Raw genomic sequence first — 26,982 nt, forward strand, 5'->3', positions numbered from 1 at the left:
ATCAAGTACATTTTTAGAAAGAACTTCTGCATTGGACTGTAGAACTCTGCATGTTTAGAGCGAGAGGGAACCAGAAATGACTGATGACTAACTGGGGAAGTTAAGAAGCTGTATATGAATATGGGCCTGTGCTGTCATTGGCTGAGGGAGTTAAAGGGGGTGGGGTCAGAAGGTCAAGGCTGTGTTTTGTTGATTTATCAGAATGTATTAAGTATGATTAAACTGGACGTGAACCAAAACCAGCTGGGGTTTTTAAATGTTGTTGATGGCGACTGGGGAACGTTGTGACGTCAAAGGAAGGAGCCCATCGTGAAACGGTCCACCAGTACCGCCACAAGGAACCCCCGGCAGAACCTCACTCAATCAGTAACCCACTCACCCCAAACCCACCATTTCTACATTCCACATTAGCCATAAGGTATTATATCATTCCAGGCATTCCAACTTTCAGAGCTCTCAACTCAACTGGGATGTTTACTCGGACCCCTGGGGCCGGCAGGAATCCAAGAGTCCTGGCCTGGTTTCAGGAAACGTCCCTTCCTGTCTCTAAATGATCCTTCCCATGCTGTTAACAAAAGCTGACAACTACAAAACCTAAAACAGTAAAACAAGAACATCATGTATCCTTATTTTTTTTTGCAGCAGTTGACATTTTCTCTTCAATTTTTAAGGCCAGTTACACCCATCCCTATTCATATGAACTCTACCCTCCATTACCAGCAATGTACCAGCTAGCAGAGAACGTTTGGCAACGTTTTGAAAAGGTTCCAGAAAGGTTAGCCTGTAACGTTACAGAAACCCAAATGTTCCAGGAACTTTTTTTTTTAATGTGTTTTAGTACATTTCTCACACAATGTTTCCAGCTAGAGGAATACAGTTGTAGCAATGATGCTAGAACGTTTAAAACTTTAAATAAAATGCTAACTGAATGCTAATTAAGATTAGGAAAATGCCTCCTCTGATACCTTTAAAGACAGCAGCATCACTGGGTAAAAAGCACGCTCTCTCTCAGACTCCAGCCGCTGAGGCCAAAGCAGCACGATCTGAGATTCAAACTGTCAATCAAAGCCTCAGATTGTTTCATCATTTAATATTTAATGATTAAACTGTCAAACAAACGATACACACAGTTATTTATTTATACTAATGTATTTTTAATTAAAAAGTTTGAGAAACATGTTCTAAACAACATCAAGCATGAAATTCAAGTCTAATTGCAAAACACTAAAACGAGATTTGTCTGCCCATCCCCCCTCCTGCTTACATGGGTTGCCAGGTAGAGGATATTCAATGTACACAAACAAACACAAAGCGAGTTCAAATACTTTTACAGTCATGACATGCAATGACTAATGGTGTATGTTTGCAGTGTTTTTTATTATTATTAGCTGAACATACACTCTGAGGTTGGGGTTTCTGGAGTTTACAGATCCCAGTAAATACAGAACACAGTACATACTGCTCAGTTTAACTTTAAATAACGTTGCTCAGTGTTTACCTACCTGTTCAGGAGAAAGTTAGTATGTCTTGTAGTCCTTCTGGGATCTATTATCTATATCTATATATATATATTAATCAAATCTGATTCCAACATGTACTGAAGTTTTACACCACTTCTACTTATGGAGCTATTAGGAGGATGCTAAGGCTGTGTGTTTGCATGCTTTTGTGTTCCATACCTGGCAATCCGGGGTGTGGAATAGGACCGGGGAATGGGCAGGCAGCAGGTTCAGAGGCTAAAATACAAACAGTTTTCCACTCTATAGCATAAAAAAAAATCAATAAAATAGCATACAGTGCATCAACTAAGCATGGTTCCTTAATATCTGATCACTCATCCTGATCATTTTATCAGCTAAGACTTTTAAATCCATGATGAACAGTTAATCAGTGCATATAAAAACACTACGTCGTAAACTACAGCTACAAGCACCACAACCTCTTCTCTACATCTTCTTTTGACTTAATGAAATGCTATTTAAAATATTTTAAGAACTATAATGCCTCTTCAAGCATGACTGGGTGCATGCTCACACAAAAGATAGTTGCCAAATGTGTAATAAATTCATGTTATTTAAGAGGTTAAGATTTGAGCCAAATTGTTTACCAGCTTGTTTACCAGTATAGGGCACCAATGCACCAATTAAACACAACTACTCGTTTCTTCATTATTTTTATACATTATCTGATGGATTAACTGGATTTTTAGCATAGCCCATCTATTATATACTGGTGAAGAACTAAGCTGGTGAGGCTGTTTTATGTGCAGTAGTATGAGCTCAGAATGGACGCCATCCAGGCCAGAACCATAGAGCTCAGCAGAGAACTGGAGGATCCACCAGGAGCCCTGTAGTAAGACAAAAAGAGAAAACAGAGAAAGGTCAGTCTGGGGTCATCTGTCCTGCTTCTGCTGTAGCCAAGATGCCAAGAACTCACTCATCCAAGAGTTGTAGATCCATGAAGTTGGGACAGCATGAAAAGCGCAAATACAAATGAGACAATATAAAACCAGTATACACTATATTGCCAAGAGTATTCGCTCATCTGCCTTCACATGCATATGAACTTGAGAGACACCCCATTCTTAATCCATAAGGTTTATTATGATATCAGCCTATCCTTGGCAGCTATAATAGCTTTACATCTCCTGGGAAGGCTTTCCACAAGGTTTATGAGCATGTTTATGGGAAATGTAGACCATTCTTCCATTAGTACATTGGTGAATATCCACTCTAAATCATTCCAAAGGTGTTTCATCAGGTTGAGATGCAGATTGTTCCACACAACAAACTCGTTCATCCATATCTTTGTTGGAACAGTCATGTTGGAACAGGAAGGTCCCAAACGTCCTCGGAAAGTTGGGAGCATGAAAATGTCCAAAATCTCTTGGTAGCCTTGAGCACTAAGTGTTCCTTCTACTGGATCTAAGGGGCTGAGCCCAACTCCCCATCCCATAATCCCCCCTCCACCAAACTTTTTTGCCTGGCAACTGGCAAACTCTTTTAATAATGCTTCTAATAATGTAGAAGCAGTCGGCATGCCTAGGTGTTGTTTTTATACACCTGTGGTCAATGATTTTTGAATACTTTTGGCAATATAATGCATTTCATGTTTTATCTGTGTGTGGCTCTGCTGTAGTTGGAACAAAATACTGGAAATTAATAAATAAAGCCACAATAAAGAATATATTTTCACATTTTCTTTTCATAATTAGCCTTAAACTGCCTATAGCTGCAAGAACACAGAGAACATATTTTATTGACTTGACTTACTGAGTGCGGTCACGGCTGCTTGGTGTTGTAGCTTCACTGATGCTAAATAGAAAGATCTACTTTTTTAGAATCATAATGCATTCAAGAATAAATTATTAAGAGTAATTGATACAGTTAGTACACTTACCCGTCAAACAGGTAGCAGTCATGATTGCTCAGAAAGCGTGAATGATTTAAAGTTATTAATTTATAGTCTGCGTCGTCGCTTGAAACAGTCTGGATGTTCTCCACTGTGAAGACCTCGGTTGGGGATATAAGCAGTTCCATCTCCTCAGAAGAACATGTGTAGTTCTCCACGTTCACCACAGAGCCGGAGGTGATGATAAACAGCGTTCCTGTACCGTCTGAAGAAAAATTTTCTTCTTGAGCGGTCCTCTTGCTTCCTGATCGGATGAATTTTCCAAAGCGTACCTCTTTCCCGGTTGTTGCTTTATACTTATTGCCTGTGCCGTAGAACACCTGCATATGTGTTTTCCCACCGTTAAGATGTTTCATAGCATCAGTTAACAGGAAGTGAAGAGACTTGAAGGAAAATTCATTTTTGTAAGTTGTGGCATTGTTGCCACTGGCGTAAACCTTGTCGTTAAATGTCTTTCGGATATCGCCTTTAGAATTTGCGTAAGATTCTAACGCATTTAGGTGAAATGAGGTCAGGCCTTGAATCTGCTTATTACAGGTTTTAGGGTTTTTCCACATCTCTGCAAACTTCTCTGTGGTCTGGAGCTCTTTCTGCAGAAGGCCGTCTGCTTCTGTTACAGCCTTCAGCATCCTCTCCCGACACCCTGAGAAGACGTCGTCCACAGCGTCAGGAGCCATGTCCAGAGTTTTCTCTGCTGCTCTCACCTGCAGAACAACAACCAGCAGCACAGGCTTGATCCAGTTCAATCTCACTGATTACAGTCCCAGTCAAGGGTTTGGACACGTTCCTAATCATTCAAAGCTTTTTACTCAACAAACTCTTGTGAGTTTGAGGCGAGTTCAGGACAAATTCAAGGTGTGATTGGGATGAGTTCAGAAATGAGTTTGGAATGGGTCCTGGGTGAGTTTGGGGTAAGTGGAATGAGTCCTGGGTGAGTTTGGGGTAAGTGGAATGAGTCCTGGGTGAGTTTGGGGTAAGTGGAAATGAGTCCTGGGTGAGTTTGGGGTAAGTGGAAATGAGTCCTGGGTGAGTTTGGGGTAAGTGGAAATGAGTCCTGGGTGAGTTTGGGGTAAGTGGAAATGAGTCCTGGGTGAGTTTGGGGTAAGTGGAATGAGTCCTGGGTGAGTTTGGGGTAAGTGGAAATGAGTCCTGGGTGAGTTTGGGGTAAGTGGAAATGAGTCCTGGGTGAGTTTGGGGTAAGTGGAAATGAGTCCTGGGTGAGTTTGGGGTAAGTGGAAATGAGTCCTGGGTGAGTTTGGGGTAAGTGGAAATGAGTCCTGGGTGAGTTTGGGGTAAGTGGAATGAGTCCTGGGTGAGTTTGGGGTAAGTGGAATGAGTCCTGGGTGAGTTTGGGGTAAGTGGAATGAGTCCTGGGTGAGTTTGGAATGGGTTTGGAATGGGTTTGAGACGGGTTCAGGAGAACTTCATGAGGTGTTTAGGATGAGCATGGGATGGGTTTGGTAATGAGTTTGGAAATTAGTTCAGTGGTGGGTTTGAGGTGTGTATAGGATAAATTTGGGGTAAATTTTCATGGATTTTCACAGAGTTCACTGCGAGTTTAGGATGAGCATTGGATGGGTTTGGGATGAGTTGGAGTACAGAGTGCAAGGTTTGGGATGGAAGGCAGAAAGCAAGTTGAGGCAGCAACAAGAGCTCAGCAGAACCATTGCAGGTTCTGAGTGAGTTTGGGATGGGATTAGGGTGAGTTCTATATACAGTATAGACAATAATACAAATGGAGAAAAATACTGAATGAGAAGGATTGTAGTGTGTATTCAGAATATGTCACTCAGAAACAGCTGAAGAACGGAAGTGTCGGGGCGGTGGAATTTCAAGTGAAAGCTATTATGTGAGTGATGTAATTCATCACATGCTTACAAAGCTATGAATTTCACATCTGTATCTCAGAACCATGTTCAGAGCACTTCAACCCAACTACACACCAACTACAGGGACTGGGGGGGTGCACTGGGTCATCCACCAACTCTAAAACTACAGAAAGATGCTGGTAAAAGAGTCTAAAACTACAGCAGAAGTACAGCTGTTTCAACAATGAACGCAAAAAAGCTGCATAAGAGCTCCAGGCATTGGTTGAATCTCAGAGCAGCCAATCAGAGAGCAGTGGGTGTGTCTAGTGGCTCCTTCTGATCAACAGATTCCTCAAAAAGGTATTAAATTTGTTTATTTAAAAAATTTAATAAAAAAAAATTAAAAATATCAAAAAATATCCTAAATCCATCCTCCAAAGACTTAAAAATGCTTTTCCAAGTATGATAAACAAGCTAGCTTACCGATTTAACAGAACTGAAGTTAAGGGAAGAATAGGCATTATTTGTAGTTCAGAAGGATGCTATTTTCAGGAAGGTTTGTTAGTAGTTTTTATCTAGTGTAAACAGTACCACAGGCATGGAGGTTAAATAACCCCAATTTTGCACTGGACCCTTTTATTACTAGCTATAGAGCTTTCTATAAATGTAAATGTAATACTGGTTGTGTGGTGTTTGTGATATTGTGGTGTTATTTTGAAAGTGGTCTTTCTCTTAAGTTTATCTCTGGATGTTAGGGTAGTAAAAAATCTTAAAAACACACAAAAACAGGTTCCCAAGAAAATGTGGGCTAATCTAACTCTCATTGCCTACAGTACATTACAACTCTGGACAATAACACACATTTAAATTTAGTTGAAGGAACATCAGACTCATATTTGAACATTAAAAAATAGATAGAAATACAGACTTATATTACTGCAAATGTTAAAAAACAAGCATTTTTGACCTAAATATTTACAATCATGTACATTAAATTCCCACAGGGTCTGGTGTGTAAGTGACAGTATTTCGTAGCTGAAGGACATTAAACCTGAATGTTCATTTTATTTTTATTTATTTTTACTTTTGTTTTTGTCAGTAACCGGGTTGATCGGGTTTTATATTATTTTAGAGTTTTCTGAATAATGAACTAAAAGAAATGTTCCAAAAATGCTCAAATTAAATTAACTAAAATCACAGAGAAACGTTGGTAACAATTACATTCCTCACATCCCTAATGTAAAACTGTTCCCATCTGAATAAAACTTTTAGTTGCTCTGGTGTGTAAAATTCTACACTAAAGCAGAAGCAAATAAACCAGCAGGTGCCTCACATAATGAAGAACAAATACCTCTCACTTCTTACGTAGAAATGCTGGTTATCTGTACTTTACTGCAGTAATTATTTTACGTTTTTACACAATTATCTGAAATAGTACATTAGAACATTGTAGAGATTATGACTTTTAGAATAATGTGTTTTTTGGGGCACTATAGGACTCTGTGGGCGGGGCCTAAGCTTTTGTTCTTAATGGCTTTATTTTTGTCCCCTTACATTACTTTTACTTTTATACTTTAAGTAGTTTTGAAAAGTTTTACAGTTTTACTTTTAAAGAGTAAAAAGCTTGAGTATATTCTTCAACTTCTACAGAAGTATTTTATATAAATTATATATATATATATATATATATATATATATATATATATATATATATATATATATATATATATATATATATATATATATATATATATATATATATACATATATATATATATATATATGTATATATATATATATATATATATGTGTGTTTTGTTGCTGGTGGGTTAAAGTGAAGATGGTAGGATATGAAGAGCTTACAGTGTGAGAGAGGCTGCTGGAGAGGAGGATTAGAAATAACAGATTCACGCATTCCATTCTGTCAGTCAGTCCAAGCGCCTTCGCAAACAGCGCCAAAGAGAACACAGGAAACACGGAGAGAGAGAAAAAAGAAAACAGAATTAAAAACACAGAAATCCAGAAAACACTTCATATGATTACATATTACAGGCTGCAGTTCAGAGGCAGGCTTTCTTAATAATGTAAAAACAGTCATCAAACACTTCTATCACAAATAATACACAATAAAATCTGAATTTAATATAAACAACACAACAATAATACTGCAGAGAAAATGTTGAGTTGGTGAAAAATGTTGACAGGTTGGGATTTAAATGCCAGACTGAACCATATAGAGTATCCTTGTAAAAGTACCCTTAAGAAAGTACATTTAAGTATATTTTTTAAAGTATTTTTTTAAACGTTAAAAAGTACATACTTTTAGCTTTAAAACTAATACGTACGTAACCCTTTCAGACCTGCATTATGTTCCTGTGAAGAAAAATATAAGAAGAATGCTGTTTCCTGTCTCCAGAAACACTCCAAAGCACAAATTATTTGTAATTTTAGGTTAATTTTAGTTAAATCATTTGTTTAAAAATGATTTGTTTGTTATTTTTATTTTATATAACTTTTTTTCATCACACAAATAAAATAACTCATAACATGATTTTTTATTACTTTGTTCAATGCATTAAGCAGAGCTAAACTGCTATTTGATTGCTGTCTGATAAATGTCGATTCTGTTGGACAACAAGCCTTAATCTAATCTGTGTTAAATGCAAAAACACACACACACACACACACACTCAAAAAAAAAAAGAAAACAGATGTTGTCCACTGCAATGGATGTAGGGTCTGAAAGGGTTAAATACATACTAAATGTACTATATTGGAACAACTCATGGCAACTTAAGTATATTTCAAGTATATTTGTAATCAGGCCATATTTAAAAACAACATGAAAGCATTAGGTTGTTTTTTTCAGTGCTTCTTTTATATATCGTCTGCGAACTTAAGTAGATTTAATTATGTTAATGTTTTTTTTTTTTTTTTTTCTAAAATTCATTTGAAGTATATTGTAAATTTACTATTTTGCGTAATGATGCACATATTGTGTACACCTAATGCTACTGCGAAAAAAAAAAACTATGTTATAGTGCACTTTAAGTATATTTAAAGTGTATTTTAATTGAGTATATTAAATAAAAATAGCACTTTACTATTAAAAAATGTGTTTTCTTTACCTAATTAAAACATTTTAAACATAGTTCTGATGCTCTTAAGTATACACTTACCTCTCTCGAGATGTTTCCTGCTGTCCTGTTATAGCCAAACTTCTCCAAGTTCTCCTACTTCAGGAATGTCCACCCAGCAGAGGGAAGCTCTGCTTTTATCCAGACCGGACATCAACCCTGCAGTCCTGTCGGCTAACGCCTTCCTCCGATTAGTTTAGAGGAAGTGAGACAGGAAGCTTGAGGAAAGCTCTGCAGCTCAGTGAAACACTGACTCACCACTGACCAGTGCTTTTCTAGGAGTGGCTACAAAAACATGCCCACACTGAGTGATCTGCTCTGAATCATCTCCACAGCCAATCACGCTCCAGAATGATGATGAAGGATGATATAGTTTTCCTTGTGGAAATTACTGCTGGAATCTTCTGGGAAACGGTTGTATGTTTTCATAATACTCTCACAATATCAACACCCTGGCAACCATGATAAAACACACACACACACACACATACATACACACACAGCTTTCTCACTTATTGTTTAAGAGTTTTACTCTTTACTCTCCTCTTCTGACACACTGGGATCACAACACCACTCCCTCTCAGGCCACAGTCACATGCTCTTTTTTCAACCAATCACAGACAGCTCCTACGCTCATCATCACCTGAGTTCTGATTCTCGGCAGCTGTGACTAATTACCAAAGTAATAAATCAAAAGTGTCTCCATTCATTACTCTGTAGATAAAAGTATAGACACTAGGGTTTAATAAAATACTTCTGTAGAAGGTAAAGTATCAACTGAAGTATAACAGTAAAAGTAATGTAAGAGGGAAGTAGTGAAGATCAAAGATCAATGTATGAGATCAAAGATTAAAACAAAAAAAGGCAAATTTAAACTAAAGTTTAATAAAAAGTTCAAAACTAATTAAGATGTAAAATTAATGTAGTAGTAATAAAGACTGTATGAGATCAAAGATCAAAACAAAAAAAATCTAATTAAAAATTAATTTAATTACATTTTTCAAAACTAATTAAAGTTTAAAAAGTAATCTAAGAGGGAAGTAGTAGTAATAAAATGTGTGAGATCAAATATCAAAACAAAAAAAGTCTAATTTAAAATAAATTTAATTACATTTTTCAAAACTAATTAAAGTGTAAAAGTAATCTAAGAGGGAAGTAGTAGTAATAAAGACTGTATGAGATCAAATATCAAAAATAAAAAGTCAAATTAAAAATAGAGTTTAATTAAATGTTTAAAAACGAATTAATGAGTGGAATTAAAAATGGAATGAATGGAATTGTGTACTAAACACAAAAGTGTTTTTTTCTTAATATTAGTGTTGTATTTTGTTAATATTTACTGTAATTGCAGTGTAGTGTACTGCATTTATTCACTTTATGGATCTGTAAAAACGTTTCTAAAACATTCAGGTCCCACCGAGATTTGAACTCAGATCACTGGATTCAGAGTCCAGAGTGCTAACCATTACACCATGGAACCACCCCATGAACACAGGAGTGATTTGTGTCCACAGGTGTCACACAGGAAGTCTTCCACTACAGAGAAAATGCAGTCAGCTGCAGCGTTTCACCAGCAGAGAGCACTGCTCCTCAAAACATCTCAACCCTCTGCCGAAACCCGGGATCAAACCAGGGACCTTTAGATCTTCAGTCTAACACTCTCCCAACTGAGCTATTTCGGCCTGTTGGTACTAAATTCATAGAGGGATTGTCCCAGGAGTATTTTCATAAATTACTCTGTAGTTTCTAGTGTTTAAAACACTTTTGTAGAAGTTAAAGGATCAACTCAAGCTTTTTACTCTTTAAATAAAAGTGTAAAAGTACTGGTTTCAAAACTACGTAAAGTATAAAAGTACAAAGTGGATACATTTTTATTTAATCAATTTAATTTGTCTTATTGTCTTGAAATTACAGTGTGGCCGAATGTGATAAAAAAAAAATACTTAAAAAAACTTAATGTGTTACTAAAGTATGTTTATACACAAGCACAAGTTTTTTCTTTATACTTAAAAACATCTTTCTATACTATTAAAAATATATATAATACATTTTTGCCCAATAAACATAAAAATGTAACTACTGATATAAGAATAAATGATTCTAACATTTCATGCAGGATACTTTTCATAAAAAAAAAAAAAAAGAAATCATGAAAAAGGACAAACACCACATGGTCCACCAACATTTAGGTCCCACCGAGATTTGAACTCGGATCGCTGGATTCAGAGTCCAGAGTGCTAACCATTACACCATGGAACCACACCGTAAACACAGGAGTGATTTGTGTCCACAGGTGTCACACAGGAAGTCTTCTACTACAGAGAAAATGCAGCCAGCTGCAGCGTTTCACCAGCAGAGAGCACTGCTCCTCAAAACATCTCAACCCTCTGCCGAAACCCGGGATCGAACCAGGGACCTTTAGATCTTCAGTCTAACGCTCTCCCAACTGAGCTATTTCGGCCTATTGGGGTTTCACTCGTAGTGGGCCTGTCAGCTCTGCAACCACAGATATCAAGAGTATTGACATTCATTACTAACATTCATTAACATTAAGTATACTCTGGTGGAAAAATATATATACTTAATTGTACTTAAAGCATATGAAAAATATAGCAGATTTATGTACTTACTTAAAATATATATTAAAAGTACATTAATATTATGCTTTAATCAAATGTTTAAAAGTAAACTTTGATCATACTTTAAAAAAAAAGTACAATATAGTGTATTTAAAAAAATGACTACTATGAATTACACTTTTAATTCAATGTAATTCAAAATACTTGTGAAATATTTATTTCCAAATATGCTTTTGTACATTTTTAGCAAAGTGTGCTAAAAACAGCTCTTACAGTAGTTCACTTAAAGTACAATGTATCATGTAACTTTTTAGAAAGTAAATTAAATCACTACATTGGTCAAATGTTTAAAAATACATTTAGGTATTGCATTGAAATAACAGTTAAAATGTATTTAAATTTTGTGTAATCATAATTAGCCAAATATAAATATAAGTAAATTATATGATAATGTTAAATAAGACATTTAAATGTCAAATAAATTTTTTAAGTAAATTTGTAACATGCTAAAAATTGTATTACAGTATATTAAAATCTATTTTTATACCCAACGAAGTATATAGTATACTAGAAGTGTCCTGCTTACAAAGGACAGGAACAAGAAGCATATTTTTACTCTAATGTAAATATATCACATATATTTAACATCAATTCTTAGTACATTCCTCATACTGTATACCTGGTGTATAATAGTGATATTTGTGATACTCATTAAATGTATTATGTATTAATTTTACTGTAAGCATATTTAAAATATAAAGTTACAGACATGAAGTAGTTTAAATGTTTAAATGTTACTAAAGTATATTTAAAATAGTTCCATTTTAGTACAGTTAAGTACACTTAGCACAATTTAAGTAAGACTTTTGTACTATTTTTATACAATTAAAGTATAATAAGTAAAAAAAAGTCGTTCCATTTTAGCACTCTTTAAATATACTGATTAATAATAATGTGGCTACAAGAATACTTAAGTGCACTATAGCATAATAATGCTTAGTATACTTTAATCTACTTTTTTTCACTAGGGCTATGTTGGGTGAAAGGTCATATTTTTTTATATAAGTTCCAATGTAGTGAACTGCATTTATTCACTTTATGAATCTGTGATGATGTCAGGGCCCTGAGCACATCACCACCAACTCAAGAGACATTTTATCCACACAGACATTCATAAAGCAAACAGAATACTCACCTGGATTCAGAGCAAATGGGGGCGCACGAGCCACCAGGGTCCTTAAGGTCTTGGTAGAGACCAAGGGTTGTCCTGGGGCAGGGGGGCCTGGGGTACCTGTGGAAGGGAAAACAGAGAAAACAGTATATTAGTAACATCCTAACATTATAATTAATAATTACCTGGCTGTCCAAATGGATGCATGCATGTCTTCTTTACTGTAAATATGCAAATAATGTAGAATAACAATTGTGTACAGTTGTCTTACCCACCTGCCCACTAATTAATTACTTGTTGGTTTAGCCAGGGGTGGGCTAAGAGTAGTTAAGGGGGCAGGCGGGTACACTATTGGGTTAGACACTGGTTGAGCGTGGCTGCTATGCCGACGGGGAGTTGCCTGATTTTAGAGCATTTTGGTGGTGACTTTTAGGTCTCTGCATCACCTCTCTTCAGTAACCTCCTGACCACTTGTTCACACTCTACCACAGTATCTGTGTAAACTTTTCTAAAATTAGGTCCCACCGAGATTTGAACTCGGATCGCTGGATTCAGAGTCCAGAGTGCTAACCATTACACCATGGAACCACACTGTAAACACAGGAGTGATTTGTGTCCACAGGTGTCACACAGGAAGTCTTCCACTACAGAGAAAATGCAGTCAGCTGCAGCGTTTCACCAGCAGAGAGCACTGCTCCTCAAAACATCTCAACCCTCTGCCGAAACCCGGGATCGAACCAGGGACCTTTAGATCTTCAGTCTAACGCTCTCCCAACTGAGCTATTTTGGCCTGACTGTGTTTAACTCGTAGTGGAATTCTCCCAGGTATAAAGTGTATATCCAGTCATTACTCTGTAGGTAGAAGTATAGATACTAGGGTTGAATAAAATACTTCTGTAGAAGTTGAAGTATCTGCTCAAGCTGTTCCCTGTTTCAGCTGCATACATGCTGATTGTAAATGAATATATTTGAGTAGAATAAAGTAAATATATTAAAGTTAAAGCTTAGTTGGACTGGACGTTTGTCTGGAGTTTTCTTGAGTCTCTGCACGGATCAGCTTCATACTAGACTACATACGTCTGCTATGTTCTTGCTGGCAGGGTTGCCAGATCCAACGGAAATATCCAGCCCAAACTATCTCTCAAAGTCTAAAAGCCGCCCTTCAGAAGCTTAAACTAGCCCAAAATATATGTAGCAAATAGCAAAACTACGGAGCCCGGGAGGGGCCGTGGATAAAAAAAATAATTAAATCGAGTGAACGATATAGCAGTTGGTGCTCACGTTTTCTTTAATTCGAGTGAACGATTTGCAATTCGTGCTCACGATTTCTGTAATTGGAGTGAACGATTTCTGTAATTCGAGCGAACGGTTTTATGCGCACTAATAAGCTCAGAGGAAAAGGATAATTTCTCTCTCTTGATCTGTTTCAGGGGTGAGGTGAAGATAATCAGTTATCTACATTTATAACCTGCTGATATTAATGCACTAGTGATACAGTTAGATGTACAGTACAGTGTGCAGATTTTGCAGTGGTGGTGGAGTCTCCACAGCGCGCGGGGAGAGTTGACCACTGCATCGGTTCCCCGGCCGCGAGACACCTGCCGCGTAGTTCCTCAAGGAATGAGGGTGAAGTCGAAGTTGGAGTTTTTAAAACACTAAACAACTTACATTACAAAATTTAAGCTTGGCCAGTTTTGCAGTCTCAGACCACCAGGCACGCATGTGTAACTTACAGTGTACAGTAATGTTGAGGGGATCTGACATCACTGCAGGAGGAGGTTGAGGTCCTTCTGGTCCCAGATCCAGTTCTGCTTCACACCTGTACTGAGCTCCATCATCATCTCTGCTGGGGGAGATCTGGAGTGTAGCTAACAGATTCTCTGGAGTTTTGCTGGATTCAGTAAAGGTTGTACTTCCCACTAGAGTGTCTCCTTTGTACCACTTCACAGTGACATTCCCAACAGGAGCGACGTTCTGAATATCACACTTGAGCTCATACTGTCGGCCCTCAACCATCGGTCCAGCGTGATTGACAGAGCTGATGGACACGGTGTCAGGGGTCTCTGTCAAACAAAAAATATAAATGAAGTTAATATTATACCCACACTCTCTGAGTAACAGAAAATATCAAGCATTTTAGACCTGTAGCTGAAAATTAAAAATGAAAAACTAAAATGAAACTGAGAATTAGGTCAAGAGCCCAAAATCTCAATATCCGACGAATACGCCTTTGTAGAGTGTTTTCTGGACCTTATTCTGGAAGTTCTTAATATGTTTTTGAATGTTAATTTAAAATTATAATGTATATAATTAAATACAATTTAATGCAACATGTAATACATATAACACAACAAAATATGGCTGCAGATTTTCATTCCAGCCGAGCAGAAGCATTTGTCACTGCTCAACTAATTTAACACGTGGAATCAGTTGTTTAAAATGAAAGCCTGTGGCCACTCCAGCCCAAGGTGGACAGTTTTGACACCCCTGGAATATGGGCTTTTTATATTTGGTTGCCATATTATCAATCGATTAAAACGTTTAAAACTTGTGGTTCTGCAGGAATGACTGTCCCGCTGAGATTTCAAACCCATTGTTTTTTATGGGGATGTGCAGCACGGCTGCGAGCAGTGAACGCTGCACATACTGGGTGTGTAAACAGCATGGAGGAGCAGCAGGGACAGCGTTTGTTCAAAGCAGTATATTATCTGGCTAATATATCAGATTAAACTGTGCTTTATCAGTAGTTCAGCTCAAATAAAAAGAAGTATATTTGATAACTGGGTTGGATCAGGACTAGAGCACGTTCTTACCACAAGCAAACTGCTTTAGGGGTGGGGCAGATTATGGCGGAAGTTGGGGTCAAACTTGGTGTTGTAATTAACTTAATAAATTACTCGTTACTGATTCCAAAGTAATCACATGCTTTAATTCTTTAACGCTAACAACCCTAAATTTAACCTTTTTTTTCCTGAAATATTATGCATTACTGCGATATCAATGTGATCATGTATCAGCAGTTGTTGTGTTTCTCTAACTGGAAGTATTTTTTAAGAAATGTAAAAAAAAAAAAATGTTGTGATGCAAACTAGTATTGCATCAGCCATTTTCAGAATGTTCCTGAAACGTTATTTCTGTAATGTTGTAGGTTGACATTTTTGCTAAATATTCGTATAATAGCTGGGATACTGTCACAATTAAAAAGTGACCGGTGGAAACAGAATACTCACTGTATACAGTCAGGCTGAGTGAAAGTACTTCTTGAACGTTAAAATTAACGTTGATGTAGCAAGATGGTTCTATGTCCCATTCTGTCAGACTCTCCACTATCCAGGTGACCGTCTTAGGTCCTGTTTTTTTGTTTAATCCTAGAGGACTCTCCCAATCCAGTAGCAAGTAGTCTGCAACATCTGTGCTGCAGTTTGCAGAGATAGAACTTCCAAAGCTTGCCACAATTCTCGGTGGGTCAAGCCGCAAATAAGAGCTGGCATTTGTACCTGTAGAAAATAACAACATGCTAGAGATGTGTTTCTTAACCTACAGCATTCACTGTTTAGTGTTCTTCAGTTGAAGTATTACGATAATATAATGTTACAAAATACAGCGTTAACAAAAAATACAAATACACATAAACATACATAAAAAACAGACCTCTTTTACCAATATCTTCATAACCACTTGTTCTTGAGAAAATGATTTACAGAAAGTGTACATAAGAGTCATGATGTGTTTTTAAATGGATTATTGTTCACAGCTCTTCTCTTATAATGATGAATCCTGAAAAGTTGTTCTGGGAATTTAACATTTCCCAAATACAAAACACTGGTTAATATCAGAGTCTTTGTTAAAACATTAAAAAAAGACATTTGTTCTTAAGATCAGTTAGGTGATGAGACTCTCAAATATGATCTATAAAACAAATGTAAAAAGAACAGGCTAGTCGTAGGCTAGGCTAGTAGGTTGTCACTGCTGTACAGTAAATATATGTAACATAAATATATCCATAAATAACAGTCAGTAAATGTGTTTTCTTGAGTAATGTCCCACTCTAGGTAAGGCTTCAGAATTTGATATCTGAGGTAAAATGACTGTATTTAGCTTGCTCAATGAAACTCACCCGATAAATATAAATAACAACACCTAGCATCACTGACACGGCCTGAAGCACAAGCTGAACCCATACAGAAATTAATGGCACAATTAATTCATTGCAGATGATTGGACATCAGCAGGGGGGTGGTATCATCGATTGATTGATCTGCATATTGAGATATGTCTGCGAACCAAAGTACTCGGACACATCATCTACGCCTACATATAGCACAGTTGAACCTGAGAGGGCGCTGCAGAGGCGAAAAAAAAATGACCACAATAATAGCCTTTTTTAAAGGTTAGGAAATGTTTATAATTTTTTTTAAGCAGGACTGGTATGTTTCATTACTTAAAAGGAACACGTTTCGGCTATTTATAGAAAAATATTCTTTAGGATTTAGTTGTTCTTTAAAGACTAAGGACTTCTGAAAAACTTAAACTTAGAAAGTCCCAGTATAAAATACCAGTGAAGAACTGACTCACTCCAAATCAGTAAATCAATGAATCATGGAATAAAGTTGCCTGAACTTACTTTGACAAAACAAATTAGGCTGAATAGTAACAACTCACATCCAAACCTTTTAAAATCTTATTTTTAAACACAACACTGACAAAATGATTCACTCTCTGAACTGACTCTCACTGTGTTGGAGAAAAGAACTGCCTTTAAAATCAGTGAATCAATAAATCATGCAATAAAGTTGCCTAAATTTGAGAATTGCTTAACAGAATAATAACTATTCACATCAGAAAATCTCCTAAAATCCTAATTTTAAACACAGTGTTGAAGAAATGACTCACTCTCTGAACCACATCACACTGCGTTCGAGTCTGGGAGATAAGAACTGATTCCTAATTCAGTGAATCAATGAATCATGCAATATTTTTTTATTGTTTAACAGAATAATAACCATTCACATCAGAAAATCTCCTAAAATCCTAATTTTAAACACAACACAGACAAAATGACTCACTCTCTGAACAGAATCTCACTTTGTTGGAGATAAGAACTGATTTCTAGGTCAGTGAATCAATGAATCATGGAATAAAAGATTCACTTTTGTAAAGGTGAACCAATCTCAACAAAATCTCCCCATCTACTTAAACTGAATTCGAACTGGGAGACTAATAGAAAGTAGACTTTGAAGCACATTTTGTCTATTTTTAATTAATTATTTGACAAAAATATTACACTTTATGGAGCAGCATAATAATCATTTACAACTGTCCCAGCTGGCACACAACCTTCACGACCTTCAACGTTGAAATGTGGTTGAAATATGACTAAAGTAACGTATGTTGTTGTTTCAACGTTGAATCAACATAATGTCCTCAACATTCTGCCTTTTGAATCAGCATTTTGCATTTCATCACCATATCATTTATAAAAACGGTTGGATGGAGGAATGAAACAGTGTTTTACTTCTATTTGCAGTAACTGCTTTTTAATTTAACATCATGTTCATGTTCTAATAGTTTTACTGTTTTAGTGTTTTTGAGATCAGATGTTCAGTAATAGTTGATTCAACGCTTATTCAACGTTGAAATGCCAGCTGGGGTAACTCTAAAAATCTTAACATAAAATACTAAAGAAACTACTCTAAACTGACTCTTTAACGAAATTAACAATTCAAAAGAATAGAAAGTTCTGTACAACTGAACCAAATCACTGATCTGCATTAAAACTCATTAGAGATGCACTTCTCAAACTAAACACAATAGTAGCAAAGCAACAGCGTCATCTGTTGGTAGTCTAAACTAAGGAATTTCAGCTTCGTCACCACTTGTTATTGGTATTTGTGTGACCATGAAAACCCAGTGTTCATGAAAAAGTCCAGAAGATGTTTTACTGTAATATCTGGTGAAATGAGCCTATAGCATATAGCCTACTAGATAGCACAACAATTCATCCTACACAGTTTCACAAAGCATTATCTCAGAGCAAAGGGTAATTCTGGGTAGTTTCCCACCTACCCACCCACAACACCACCTCAATTAATAATTATTAATAACTATATCAATAAGCTACTCTGACTCTATAATGACTAATCAATGATTAACATTAAAATAATGGAAATATACTTTAAGTTAAAGTATGATTTAAATGAAGAGCTCAGCTTCTGTTGCCTCTTTGACACAAACTGAAATACAGAGCCAAATCTGAAATATAATGGTACAAATCCCACTACTTACCTGTGACTAAATACAAGCACAGCAAACCAAGGGTAACCCCAAATAAAGTCCTTTGGCACATTTGATCCAGTAAACTGTGGGTGATTATTGAGGGTAAATGCTGAGGCTGAGCAGAGCCTGTAGTAGTAAATGAGAGCTGAATGCTGGGAGTCCTGCCCGTTCACTACTAAACTACCAAGCAGCAGCAGGAGGAAGAGCGAGAGAGAGAACGAGAGACTGAGAGAGTGACTGAAGAAAGTGAGAGTGTGAAGTCCTGTTTGGATCAGATGCTCCTCCCTCCCATTACACAGCAGGAGCTTTCTGTGGTGGTGTTGGATTACTGGAACAGGGGCCATTTCTGGGCAAATGGGGCAAGAAAGCTACTCTCTCCACTCACCCCAAACATATTAGTACTGTTGTGTGTTGCAGCTGTATAGGATCTATCCCAAATGTGCACTAATTATTACTAATAATAGCTATTTGATTTATTTTTTGAGCATAGGTGGGATGGAAACATGTCACAAAGTTGCAAGTAACAACCCTGAAAACAAATCCAGCTCAAGACCAGCTGGTCATTCAGAAAAAAAACACCCTATTCTGGTCAAGAGCTAGATAACAAGCTAGCCTACCAGCATAGAATGAAAAGCCAGGTCCTGAATTCCTGGAAAAACTGCAGGAAAAATGAAATATATATATATATATATATATATGCAACAGTTAGTTCCGACCTCACAATCTGATTGGTTGAGAAGTGATCTAGCCGTGATGATATTTCGTGATAACATAACGGCCTTCTCACACTAAACTTGTTAATCTCTCCGCCGACGCGTTGCCGAGTAACGGCGTATATACACAGGACACTCGCAGCAGCATTAGCTTAGCACAGACAAGCGCTCAGCCGCGGCACGCTCGCCCGCAGCGCTGGCTCGTCTTTCGTGGAAAAAAGGGAACGAAAATCGCTCGGTTAATACCGTCTGACAGCCAGAACGCTAACCAGCCAGGCTAGGCTAAGCTAAGTTAATGCTGAGCTAAAGCAAGCTACGCTAACCTAACCACAGTCCAGCCAGCTAGCTAAAACCAACACCACCCAGGAAAATAAGCAGAAATGATCAAATTCGCGGCTTTCACCTGAAGACGACTCCGCGGAGCAGGAGAGGAGAGTATTAGCGTTATTTCACGCTCCTAACGTTACCATCTTCACTATTCCCAATTTTGATTTCAAGCTAACTTTCGTGGTGTTAGTCTGCCTGAACCATACACTGTATGTAGTTAAGTTGTGGTGGAACTACTTTTTTGGCGGAAGGCTCAGTCCATATTAAAGCATATTCAACCTGAATTTCTTAAAGTTCTTTGATTTATGTTCTTTATTTATTTAGTAAAAAAAGAAACTGTTGTATAAAAGCAATAGACCAGTCGAGGTCGTGTGTTATCGCGAATAACATCACGGCTGTGATGATCTAACGTTACAGTACTCGCCTTCGGCTCGTGCCTGCGACCAAATCACAGCCGTGATGTTATTTCGCGATAACACACTCCCTCTCGTGTTCTATTGCTTAAATATATACTTAATTAAAATATATTAAAAGTACAATAATGCTTGACAGAGGGAGGGAAAAATGTGGGGGGGGTTTCTGAAGATCACACTTCCTGGAATGGAAATCATCCCTGATCTGGAAAGCGCAGCTTCAGCAGAACTGAGCAGAGATCTTAGAAATAAATGAATACAGTCCGTTACAGTTAGTGGTACAGCGGATTAAGGTGCCGCCACTACACTGTAAAGTTTTTTGTCATCATAGTTTGGATGGCTTTAGTATTAATCTACAATGCATATTTTTTAAATAATATAAAAAACACTGAGTTTATGGTATGTATAATTTTTTTTACTGCTACGGTACTGGTGTATGGGTTTAGGCTGCTTTAGGCTGCCCTCAAGTCAGATGATGTGGAGAGTTTTAGTGTTCCTGTTTTCTTGAGTTAATCAGAAATACTGCAGGGGAATTTGAAGTATTTTTCTTCCCCTTTTGTCCTAATTTGGCAGCTCACTGTTTTTACAGAGGAGGAGAAAATGATCCAGAGGGTTGTGCTGGGCAAACTGGGCAAACAAAGCAAACAGAAACGTTAAGAGAAGTCTCGTGGTTTCTTGTAAGAGCAACAACACGAGGAGTAAACAACAGCACAGCATAATGATTCAATTACAGGCTGCAGTTCACTTTCACATACAATTGATGAATCTGTTTATTATATGTGTGTTTATTTAGGTCAATATCAGTTAAAGGTGTATTATGAATAAACACATTATTAAAAAACATTTTTTTAACTTTTTTTTTTATACTTTAAAAAGTTTCTTTCATGTGGGGCGTGGGTTTTTACCACACCAAGTATAAGTTTAGAATATTCTTTCTTCATAATTTAGGCATTTGTTTTGTTATTCCTTTAGCTATTTTCATGCATATTTAAAAAAAAAAAAACATATTCAAGAATTCCCTGTCCACCCTGTCATGAACACCCATTTAACCCTTTCAGACCTGAATTATGTGCCAGTGTTGAAAAAATATTATTAATAATAACAATGCTGTTTTCTGTCTGCTGTTTTCTGTCTGCAATGCACACAAAGGAAGACTTTAATATTACAATTTAAATCCAATTGACTAAAATAAGTAACAGTTTTTTTATGCCTATTGGATTGGAGGCCTGTGCTTAACGTTTTTTCTTTTAGATTTGATATTGACCTTTTTGTTCGCAAGTCATCCCTTAACACTAAAATAAACATGAATTACATAAATTACATACAACTAGTAAAGTAAGGGTCTTTTAATTTGCCTCTTTTACTATCTTTTACTCTTTATTCTATCCAAACCATCTATCAAATATAATCATTTCATTTGAGCTAAAGTGCTGATAAGGCACAGTTTAATCTGATATATTAGCAAGATAATGCTAACTACCACAGCTATGAACAAACGCTGTCTGTGCTGCTCCATGCTGTTTACACACCCGCTATGTGCATCATTCACTGCTCACAGCTGTGAATTTTTTAATCTAAAACTTGACAGGTATGGGTTAATGGTCTATTCATTGCTATGTATTTGTAATTTTCGTTGTTTGTAAATGTCTTCATCCTGTATTTTGCATGTATTAAATGTATTTTCATGAAATAAATTACTTATAGATATGTAAAAACTATTTTTCTCACCATATTCCCACTTTTTCACCACAGACCTGGTACTTACCTTCAGGTCCTGATGGTCTGAGAGGAGCTGAGTGTGTGTGTTTAGGGGGGCGAGAGGAACATGTGAGGGGAGATGTCCTGCAGAACCTTCTAACAATGTAATCTTATTAGTTCAGACTGACCTGTGACCAGTCCACCCAGTCCTCCCAGTCCAGCTCAGTTCTGTTATTCTGATTTCAGACAGCAGAGAGCACCGCCGCTTCATCCTGCTGTAAACGAGAAACAGAGAAAGGGTTTAATCACAGCTGTGAATCATTATGAATCATAATGGCTTTCCTTTTTTTATTATTATGTTGTTCTTGGAAAGTAATAAAAATCTCAAAAAGTCTTATTGCTGTCATTGATTTAATTGTTCATAAATTCATATTGTTAAAGTAGTGTTCTAACTATTTATTATTAATAATAAAATTAATAAATAAATAAAGTCTGAGGCAAAAGCTAAAATAAAACACATTTATTGTTAAGAATATAATCAGAAATCAGAAATTTGTACACTTATCACATAAAATCATATTAAAAAAAATCATATATTTTTGAATAATATAAAAATCAAACAAATGAATAGTGTCATGGTATTAATAATATTAACAGTGTCAAAAATATTAATAGTCCTCATACTGCCTCCTAGAACCAACAACATGTTTTAGATTGATATGTCTTTAATAATGTATTACAATTAATGTGTCTTCAATTATCTACTATAACCATAATAGCTAGACTGGCAGCTAACAGTAATATTTAATTCATAGCTCACTAATTTATCTACCTTCTTGACATAAAAGACTGCACAGTTTATTATATGCATAGAAAACAGTAAACACATGAAAATATGTAAAACTATTTAAACATACAGTGTAAAAAAATATATATTTTGATACAGGTTTTGTTCTAATAATTTGTATCAGCAAATATATATATCATATTCAAAAGTGAAAAAATCCATAAACAAAGCAAATCTTCTTCCCAACTGCATGAGAATCTCTAGAAATAGTTGGTTTCAGATGATTTATGCTGGTTTTTGATGGTCAAGCTGGTGGGAAAAAACATACCCTATACTGGTAACACAGCAGTTGATCAGAAATCAATATTTGGTGGAATAACTCTGGTTTTTAATCACATGGCATGTGATTGCATATTGGCATGTTATGCATATATGATATGATATGCATATTGGCATTTTCTCTTCCACCAGTCTTACACACTGCTTTTGGATAACTTTATGCTGCTTTACTCCTGGTGCAAAAATGTAAACAGTTCAAGCTTGATTTGATGGCTTGTGATCATCCGTCTTCCTCTTGATTATATTCCAGAGGTTTTCAGTTTGGTAAAATAAAAAGAAATCTCATAATTTCTAAGTAGTCTTTTTAATTGGTTATTTTTTTCCGTAGCTGTATATCAATATTTGGATGTAGGTAGGGAGGTAGGCGCAGTTTTTGACTCACAGTTGCTGACTGGTCTAGATGTCAAAGCTGATAGATGTTTGCTGAGCGTCTGTGACTCATCAGCGGTCATACAGCGGCTGTACTCGACTGTAGCACTGAGGGATTGTCAATGTGCCTCTAAAACAGTTGGCAACTAAAAATTGTGTAGTGTGGACTAGGAATAAGGTGCTGTGCTTTCACATATAGAGCTTGAGTGGGGCAGATTTTTAGATAAAAAAATGTAGTTTGGTCTAAACCAAAACAGCAGGTGTGAATGGTCCCACAAACAATGGTCTTGACCCCAAGACCAACATTTGTCAGACAAGAACTCGGTTCAGATCAACTGAACCATGGTTTGATTTGATTGCAGCGAGAAAAACACTTTTGTAGCTAAAAATATGAAAAGCAGCAGAACATTTTTAAGTCAAGTCAAGTTGAATAACTGCCAAAATGGCTGACTTCCTGTTGGACAGTCAGATAAAATCAAGTAATCCCTTTTCTTTATGAGGACGTCAATGAGTGTACAGGGAGGCACTATGGGAGCCCAAGCCCATGCCTGTGCAAAATTGCATGAGTTTTTGGACCATTCACTGCAGTGTACACAATGCAACAAAAACATATGTATTTGGTCCAGATTTTGGGATGTAAAATTGTATAATTCTAAAGTATAGTACATTCACAGCGTCTGTTTCTCCTTCTGCTCCGTGTAGATTCATACATCTGCTCATTCATAAAGCTGTCGCTTTCACTGTCTGAATCAGATGATACTGCAATCGTTACATGGTTCTCAGCGACTCCGGGGTCATCGATCATCACAAGTTGGTGAACAACTTCTCCCTGATATCCAGCCAGTTCTAGAAACTCCTCCAACTGCAGGTTCCTGATGTGCTTCAGGAGACCCTTGCTGATGCGGTAGGTGGCTTTACGGTTGAAGTTTTTCAGATCGATATGTTCAGTCACGTAAACCATCTCAAACCACTTAACGTTATCATTCATTTTGGTGATGCTAATGATGATGCGGTCCATGTTACTGTCGTCCTCATCACCGGTGTAGTCTTCAGTGACATAATCAGGGAAATCGTGTCTTCCTGAAGAGCTCAGGTTGCCCACCTCGTAGTACTTGTGGACCACGTCCGGCAGCAGTTTAACGTTCTGGTCTAATCTGTTCTGGAAGTAGCAGAAGCCGAAGTCTCCTCTCTCTGGATGATACGTAGAGGTGATATTGTTGCTCCTATCAAATGTGATGAAGTCCTTGGCGAACCAGTACAGCAGTTTGAGACCGTGTCTCGGGTAATATCCGCCAAATCCTGACCTCTTCAGGTGGTCCATTTCGTTCAGTGTCCCCAGTTTGCTCATCGTCAGGTTCTTACTGGAGATCTATAAACACCAAATAAACATTTTATTAGAAACTGAGAACATTGTAATCTGCTTTCTGATCTGCTGAATCAGATTAACAAGTACAGCACAGTAACATCTACCTTCACCTAACCTTCTTTTACAGCCCTACGGCCTTAACGATACTTTTCATTATTAAGCTTAGTGTCTTGTACATTGACCTAATTGCAAAAAAAAAAAAAAAAGAAAACTTAGAACACTAATCACAGCGCCCTAGAACACACACACACACACACACTCACACACACAGATGTGATATTATGTCTGTCAGAGTGTGTATCCTCTTTGCCTCAGGTCCGCTAGAGTTAAGACTGAACCTGATAACACAGTGTTTATCTTTTACACTGATTGCAACTGGAACAAACTGTAAGAAGATCTGAGACGTGTCCCAAAACGTACGGATTTTTACATTTTATTAGGATTATAATGTGCTGTTATTTATTACTCTACTATAACTGTACCTTTTCCACACAACAGAAATATCTTTGTAGCTCTCACAAGAATACAGGGAAATACCAGCATTGTACCTTTAATGTATCATTTGAATCATTCGTAATCGAAGAATATTGTTGTGATTAATAGAATTATTTTTAAAGTAGTTATATATTCACTGATAAAAATATGAATATGTACATTCTGACAATGTACACTTTACTCAACACCGGTCATTAAATATTTCCCTCAGGCCATTTAAATGGTCAATTTTTTTAATCGATTGATGCCACTAATTTGAATAAATACGTGAATAGATTGACAGCACTTTACTTTAATCTCTCTAAAACATAAACCAGGAGGAAGTTCAGACTGAGTTCAGAGAGCTGTAGGAGTGAAAACGCTGTTCTTCTAATTCTCTACTGCTTCTGAGATTTCAGTGTGTGTGTGTGTGTGTGTGTGTGTGTGTGTGTGTGTTAACGACACCACACATTAAAGAGTAGACTGGACAGACTTATCTTGCTTGATATATAAACATATAAAGTGAACCTGAATATGAACTGGATTAAAATCAGTAAATGTGAATAAAATCAGAATAAATTCAGAATAAAAATGTAATAAATTTGATGTGAAAAAATTGATCATACCCGAGTTCTCTGGTGTTGCGTCAGCTTTCAGCTCTGCTTACTGCAGCTTCATACAGGAAGCTGAGAGAGAGAGAGAGAGAGAGAGAGAGAGAGAGAGAGAGAGAGGTAGAGAGAGAGAGGTGGAGGGAGAGGTAGAGAAAAAGAGAGAGAGAGATTTGAGAGAGAGAGGTAGAGATTTGAGAGAGAGAGAGAGAGAGAGAGAGAGAGAGGGTTATCTAGGAAACAGAAACTATTGCTGGAGGGGGAGTGGCTTACCTGTGCTTAACTGAAAGTGTGGTTCACTATTATAGAGAGGAAGAAAGGAAGAGAGAGAGAAAGAGAAAAAAAAGAGAGGGTGTATGATACACAACTGTTGGGGGGAAAAAAGCATTGTGTTATACTCAAGATTAAGATTTATATTATGCTTTACTCAAGATTAAAATGTGTATTATGTTGTACTCATGATCAAACGTTCCCATTAAAATGTATGCTAAGGAATAAATGTCTAACCAATGAACTTTAGCCCGGTCAGTGCATGTGTCTGGAAATAACTGCTTGAACCAGAAGAGAAGAAGTAAAACCCCACATGTAATGAGATAAGATCAATCTGTCAAAATAAAGAACTATATATATTTTATCTACTGCATACATAAAAACATCAAACCCAGAGGTCAGGAGGTGATGAGGAGCAGGAGCAGTGGACCGGAGTCATCCTTCTCTTTTTCTTGAAATCTTCATGTGATCTGATGCGGATTTCATTTTCCAGCAGGATTTGGCACACAGCCCACAATGGCAAAAGTATCAATTTGTCTTATATAATATTTAAATTTTCTGAGACATTGATCTTTGGGTTTTCAATGGCTGTAAGCTAAAATGATCGTACCTGTGTTCTCTGGCAGGTGTAGCTCAAATCTCAGCTCTTTCATACCCGAGAGAGAGAGAGAGTGTGGTATTTAGGTAAAGGTAAAAAGGCGGAGGGACTCTTCTGTGTTAAGCTGAAAATGTAAACACGCAAGATGTTCTACCCTTGCAAAGAACCCATTTAAATATTTGTACTAATAATTGTGTTGGGGCTTCATCTGACAGATTCTTTTGGGTAGTGCACCTCTTGGTGAGAGATCACTCAGTGTTGGACACGCCTCTACAGCACACAAAAATACATTTTGTGCAATTAAAAGACATTAAAAGAGGTGCAATTATGGACTGATAGGAGCAGAATGGTTCTTTTTTTTTTTACCGTCGCCATAATTGGCTGCAGTGGGTGTTGTGTACCAATCAAGGTTCTGTCTGGATTCAACCTAAGCCTCGTGATGAGCACGACTAGTAGCGATACAAGGGACACTAACAGCTCAGTGATATGTGCGAGACATCCCATGATCACACAGCTTCAAAATGACATTTTTCAGCAGGACAATGTTCAACCAAAACATACAGCAAATGTGTTTTCCAATCTTTTCTAGTATTTGGCAGATTGCAACGCTTTCTTGGCCACCTGTGTGATACACAATA

General features: G+C 36.9%; 4 protein-coding genes and 6 non-coding genes across 12 annotated transcripts in view; all 10 read right to left on the bottom strand.

Moving 5' to 3' along the window:
* LOC125787693 (uncharacterized) overlaps window positions 1-26,982 on the bottom strand; it is an 87,298-nt gene that overhangs the window by 54,962 nt on the left and 5,354 nt on the right. The window lies entirely within an intron of this gene.
* Window positions 1,134-8,833, bottom strand: LOC103043244 (ecto-ADP-ribosyltransferase 5-like). Of its 2 annotated transcripts, XM_049472273.1 has the most exons (5): window positions 8,399-8,833; window positions 7,083-7,160; window positions 3,400-4,115; window positions 3,273-3,314; window positions 1,134-2,347 (listed from the first exon to the last, which is right to left on the bottom strand). In XM_049472273.1, exons 2-5 carry the CDS (start codon window positions 7,137-7,139, stop codon window positions 2,260-2,262), a joined length of 903 nt encoding a protein of 300 aa, XP_049328230.1. In that variant the 5' UTR covers window positions 7,140-7,160; window positions 8,399-8,833; the 3' UTR covers window positions 1,134-2,259. The 2 variants fall into 2 exon arrangements, with proteins under 2 accessions (XP_049328230.1, XP_015456644.3); XM_015601158.3 differs by lacking the exon at window positions 3,273-3,314 and having other exon boundaries at window positions 8,399-8,831.
* trnaq-cug (transfer RNA glutamine (anticodon CUG)) lies at window positions 9,765-9,836 on the bottom strand. The gene has a single exon. It is a non-coding gene; the product is annotated as a tRNA-Gln (tRNA).
* trnaf-gaa (transfer RNA phenylalanine (anticodon GAA)) lies at window positions 9,966-10,038 on the bottom strand. Its single transcript has one exon. It is a non-coding gene; the product is annotated as a tRNA-Phe (tRNA).
* Window positions 10,223-18,607, bottom strand: LOC103023890 (intercellular adhesion molecule 1-like). The gene is made up of 5 exons (XM_049472274.1): window positions 18,392-18,607; window positions 15,337-15,603; window positions 13,840-14,169; window positions 12,131-12,226; window positions 10,223-10,852 (listed from the first exon to the last, which is right to left on the bottom strand). The coding sequence occupies exons 1-5, from the start codon at window positions 18,450-18,452 to the stop codon at window positions 10,818-10,820; spliced, it is 789 nt and encodes a 262-aa protein (XP_049328231.1). The 5' UTR covers window positions 18,453-18,607; the 3' UTR covers window positions 10,223-10,817.
* trnaq-cug (transfer RNA glutamine (anticodon CUG)) lies at window positions 10,544-10,615 on the bottom strand. Its single transcript has one exon. It is a non-coding gene; the product is annotated as a tRNA-Gln (tRNA).
* On the bottom strand, window positions 10,745-10,817 carry trnaf-gaa (transfer RNA phenylalanine (anticodon GAA)). The gene has a single exon. It is a non-coding gene; the product is annotated as a tRNA-Phe (tRNA).
* trnaq-cug (transfer RNA glutamine (anticodon CUG)) lies at window positions 12,623-12,694 on the bottom strand. The gene has a single exon. It is a non-coding gene; the product is annotated as a tRNA-Gln (tRNA).
* Window positions 12,824-12,896, bottom strand: trnaf-gaa (transfer RNA phenylalanine (anticodon GAA)). The gene has a single exon. It is a non-coding gene; the product is annotated as a tRNA-Phe (tRNA).
* Window positions 22,165-25,588, bottom strand: LOC111195241 (uncharacterized). Its single transcript, XM_022682024.2, has 2 exons — window positions 25,495-25,588; window positions 22,165-24,397 (listed from the first exon to the last, which is right to left on the bottom strand). Exon 2 carries the CDS (start codon window positions 24,374-24,376, stop codon window positions 23,681-23,683), a length of 696 nt encoding a protein of 231 aa, XP_022537745.2. The 5' UTR covers window positions 24,377-24,397; window positions 25,495-25,588; the 3' UTR covers window positions 22,165-23,680.

Source organism: Astyanax mexicanus, chromosome 25, assembly GCF_023375975.1.
Source record: "Astyanax mexicanus isolate ESR-SI-001 chromosome 25, AstMex3_surface, whole genome shotgun sequence".
In the NCBI taxonomy this organism is placed as follows: domain Eukaryota; kingdom Metazoa; phylum Chordata; class Actinopteri; order Characiformes; family Acestrorhamphidae; genus Astyanax; species Astyanax mexicanus.

What these genes read in the sequence shown, in the direction of transcription:
- LOC103043244 (XM_049472273.1), bottom strand. Translation starts at nt 7,139, where the DNA reads ATGGAATGCGTGAATCTGTTATTTCTAATCCTCCTCTCCAGCAGCCTC. An exon ending in CCAGCAGCCTCTCTCACACT is followed by an intron (nt 4,116 to 7,082) that starts GTAAGCTCTTCA and finishes GTTGTTCTGCAG; the next exon opens with GTGAGAGCAGCAGAGAAAAC. An exon ending in AGCAGCCGTGACCGCACTCA is followed by an intron (nt 2,348 to 3,272) that starts GTAAGTCAAGTC and finishes GTCTTACTACAG; the next exon opens with GGCTCCTGGTGGATCCTCCA.
- LOC103023890 (XM_049472274.1), bottom strand. Translation starts at nt 18,452, where the DNA reads ATGTGCCAAAGGACTTTATTTGGGGTTACCCTTGGTTTGCTGTGCTTG. An exon ending in CCTCAACATTACTGTACACT is followed by an intron (nt 12,227 to 13,839) that starts GTAAGTTACACA and finishes TCCCTTCCACAG; the next exon opens with GTACCCCAGGCCCCCCTGCC. An exon ending in CCCATTTGCTCTGAATCCAG is followed by an intron (nt 10,853 to 12,130) that starts GTGAGTATTCTG and finishes CTGTGGTTGCAG; the next exon opens with AGCTGACAGGCCCACTACGA.
- LOC111195241 (XM_022682024.2), bottom strand. Translation starts at nt 24,376, where the DNA reads ATGAGCAAACTGGGGACACTGAACGAAATGGACCACCTGAAGAGGTCA.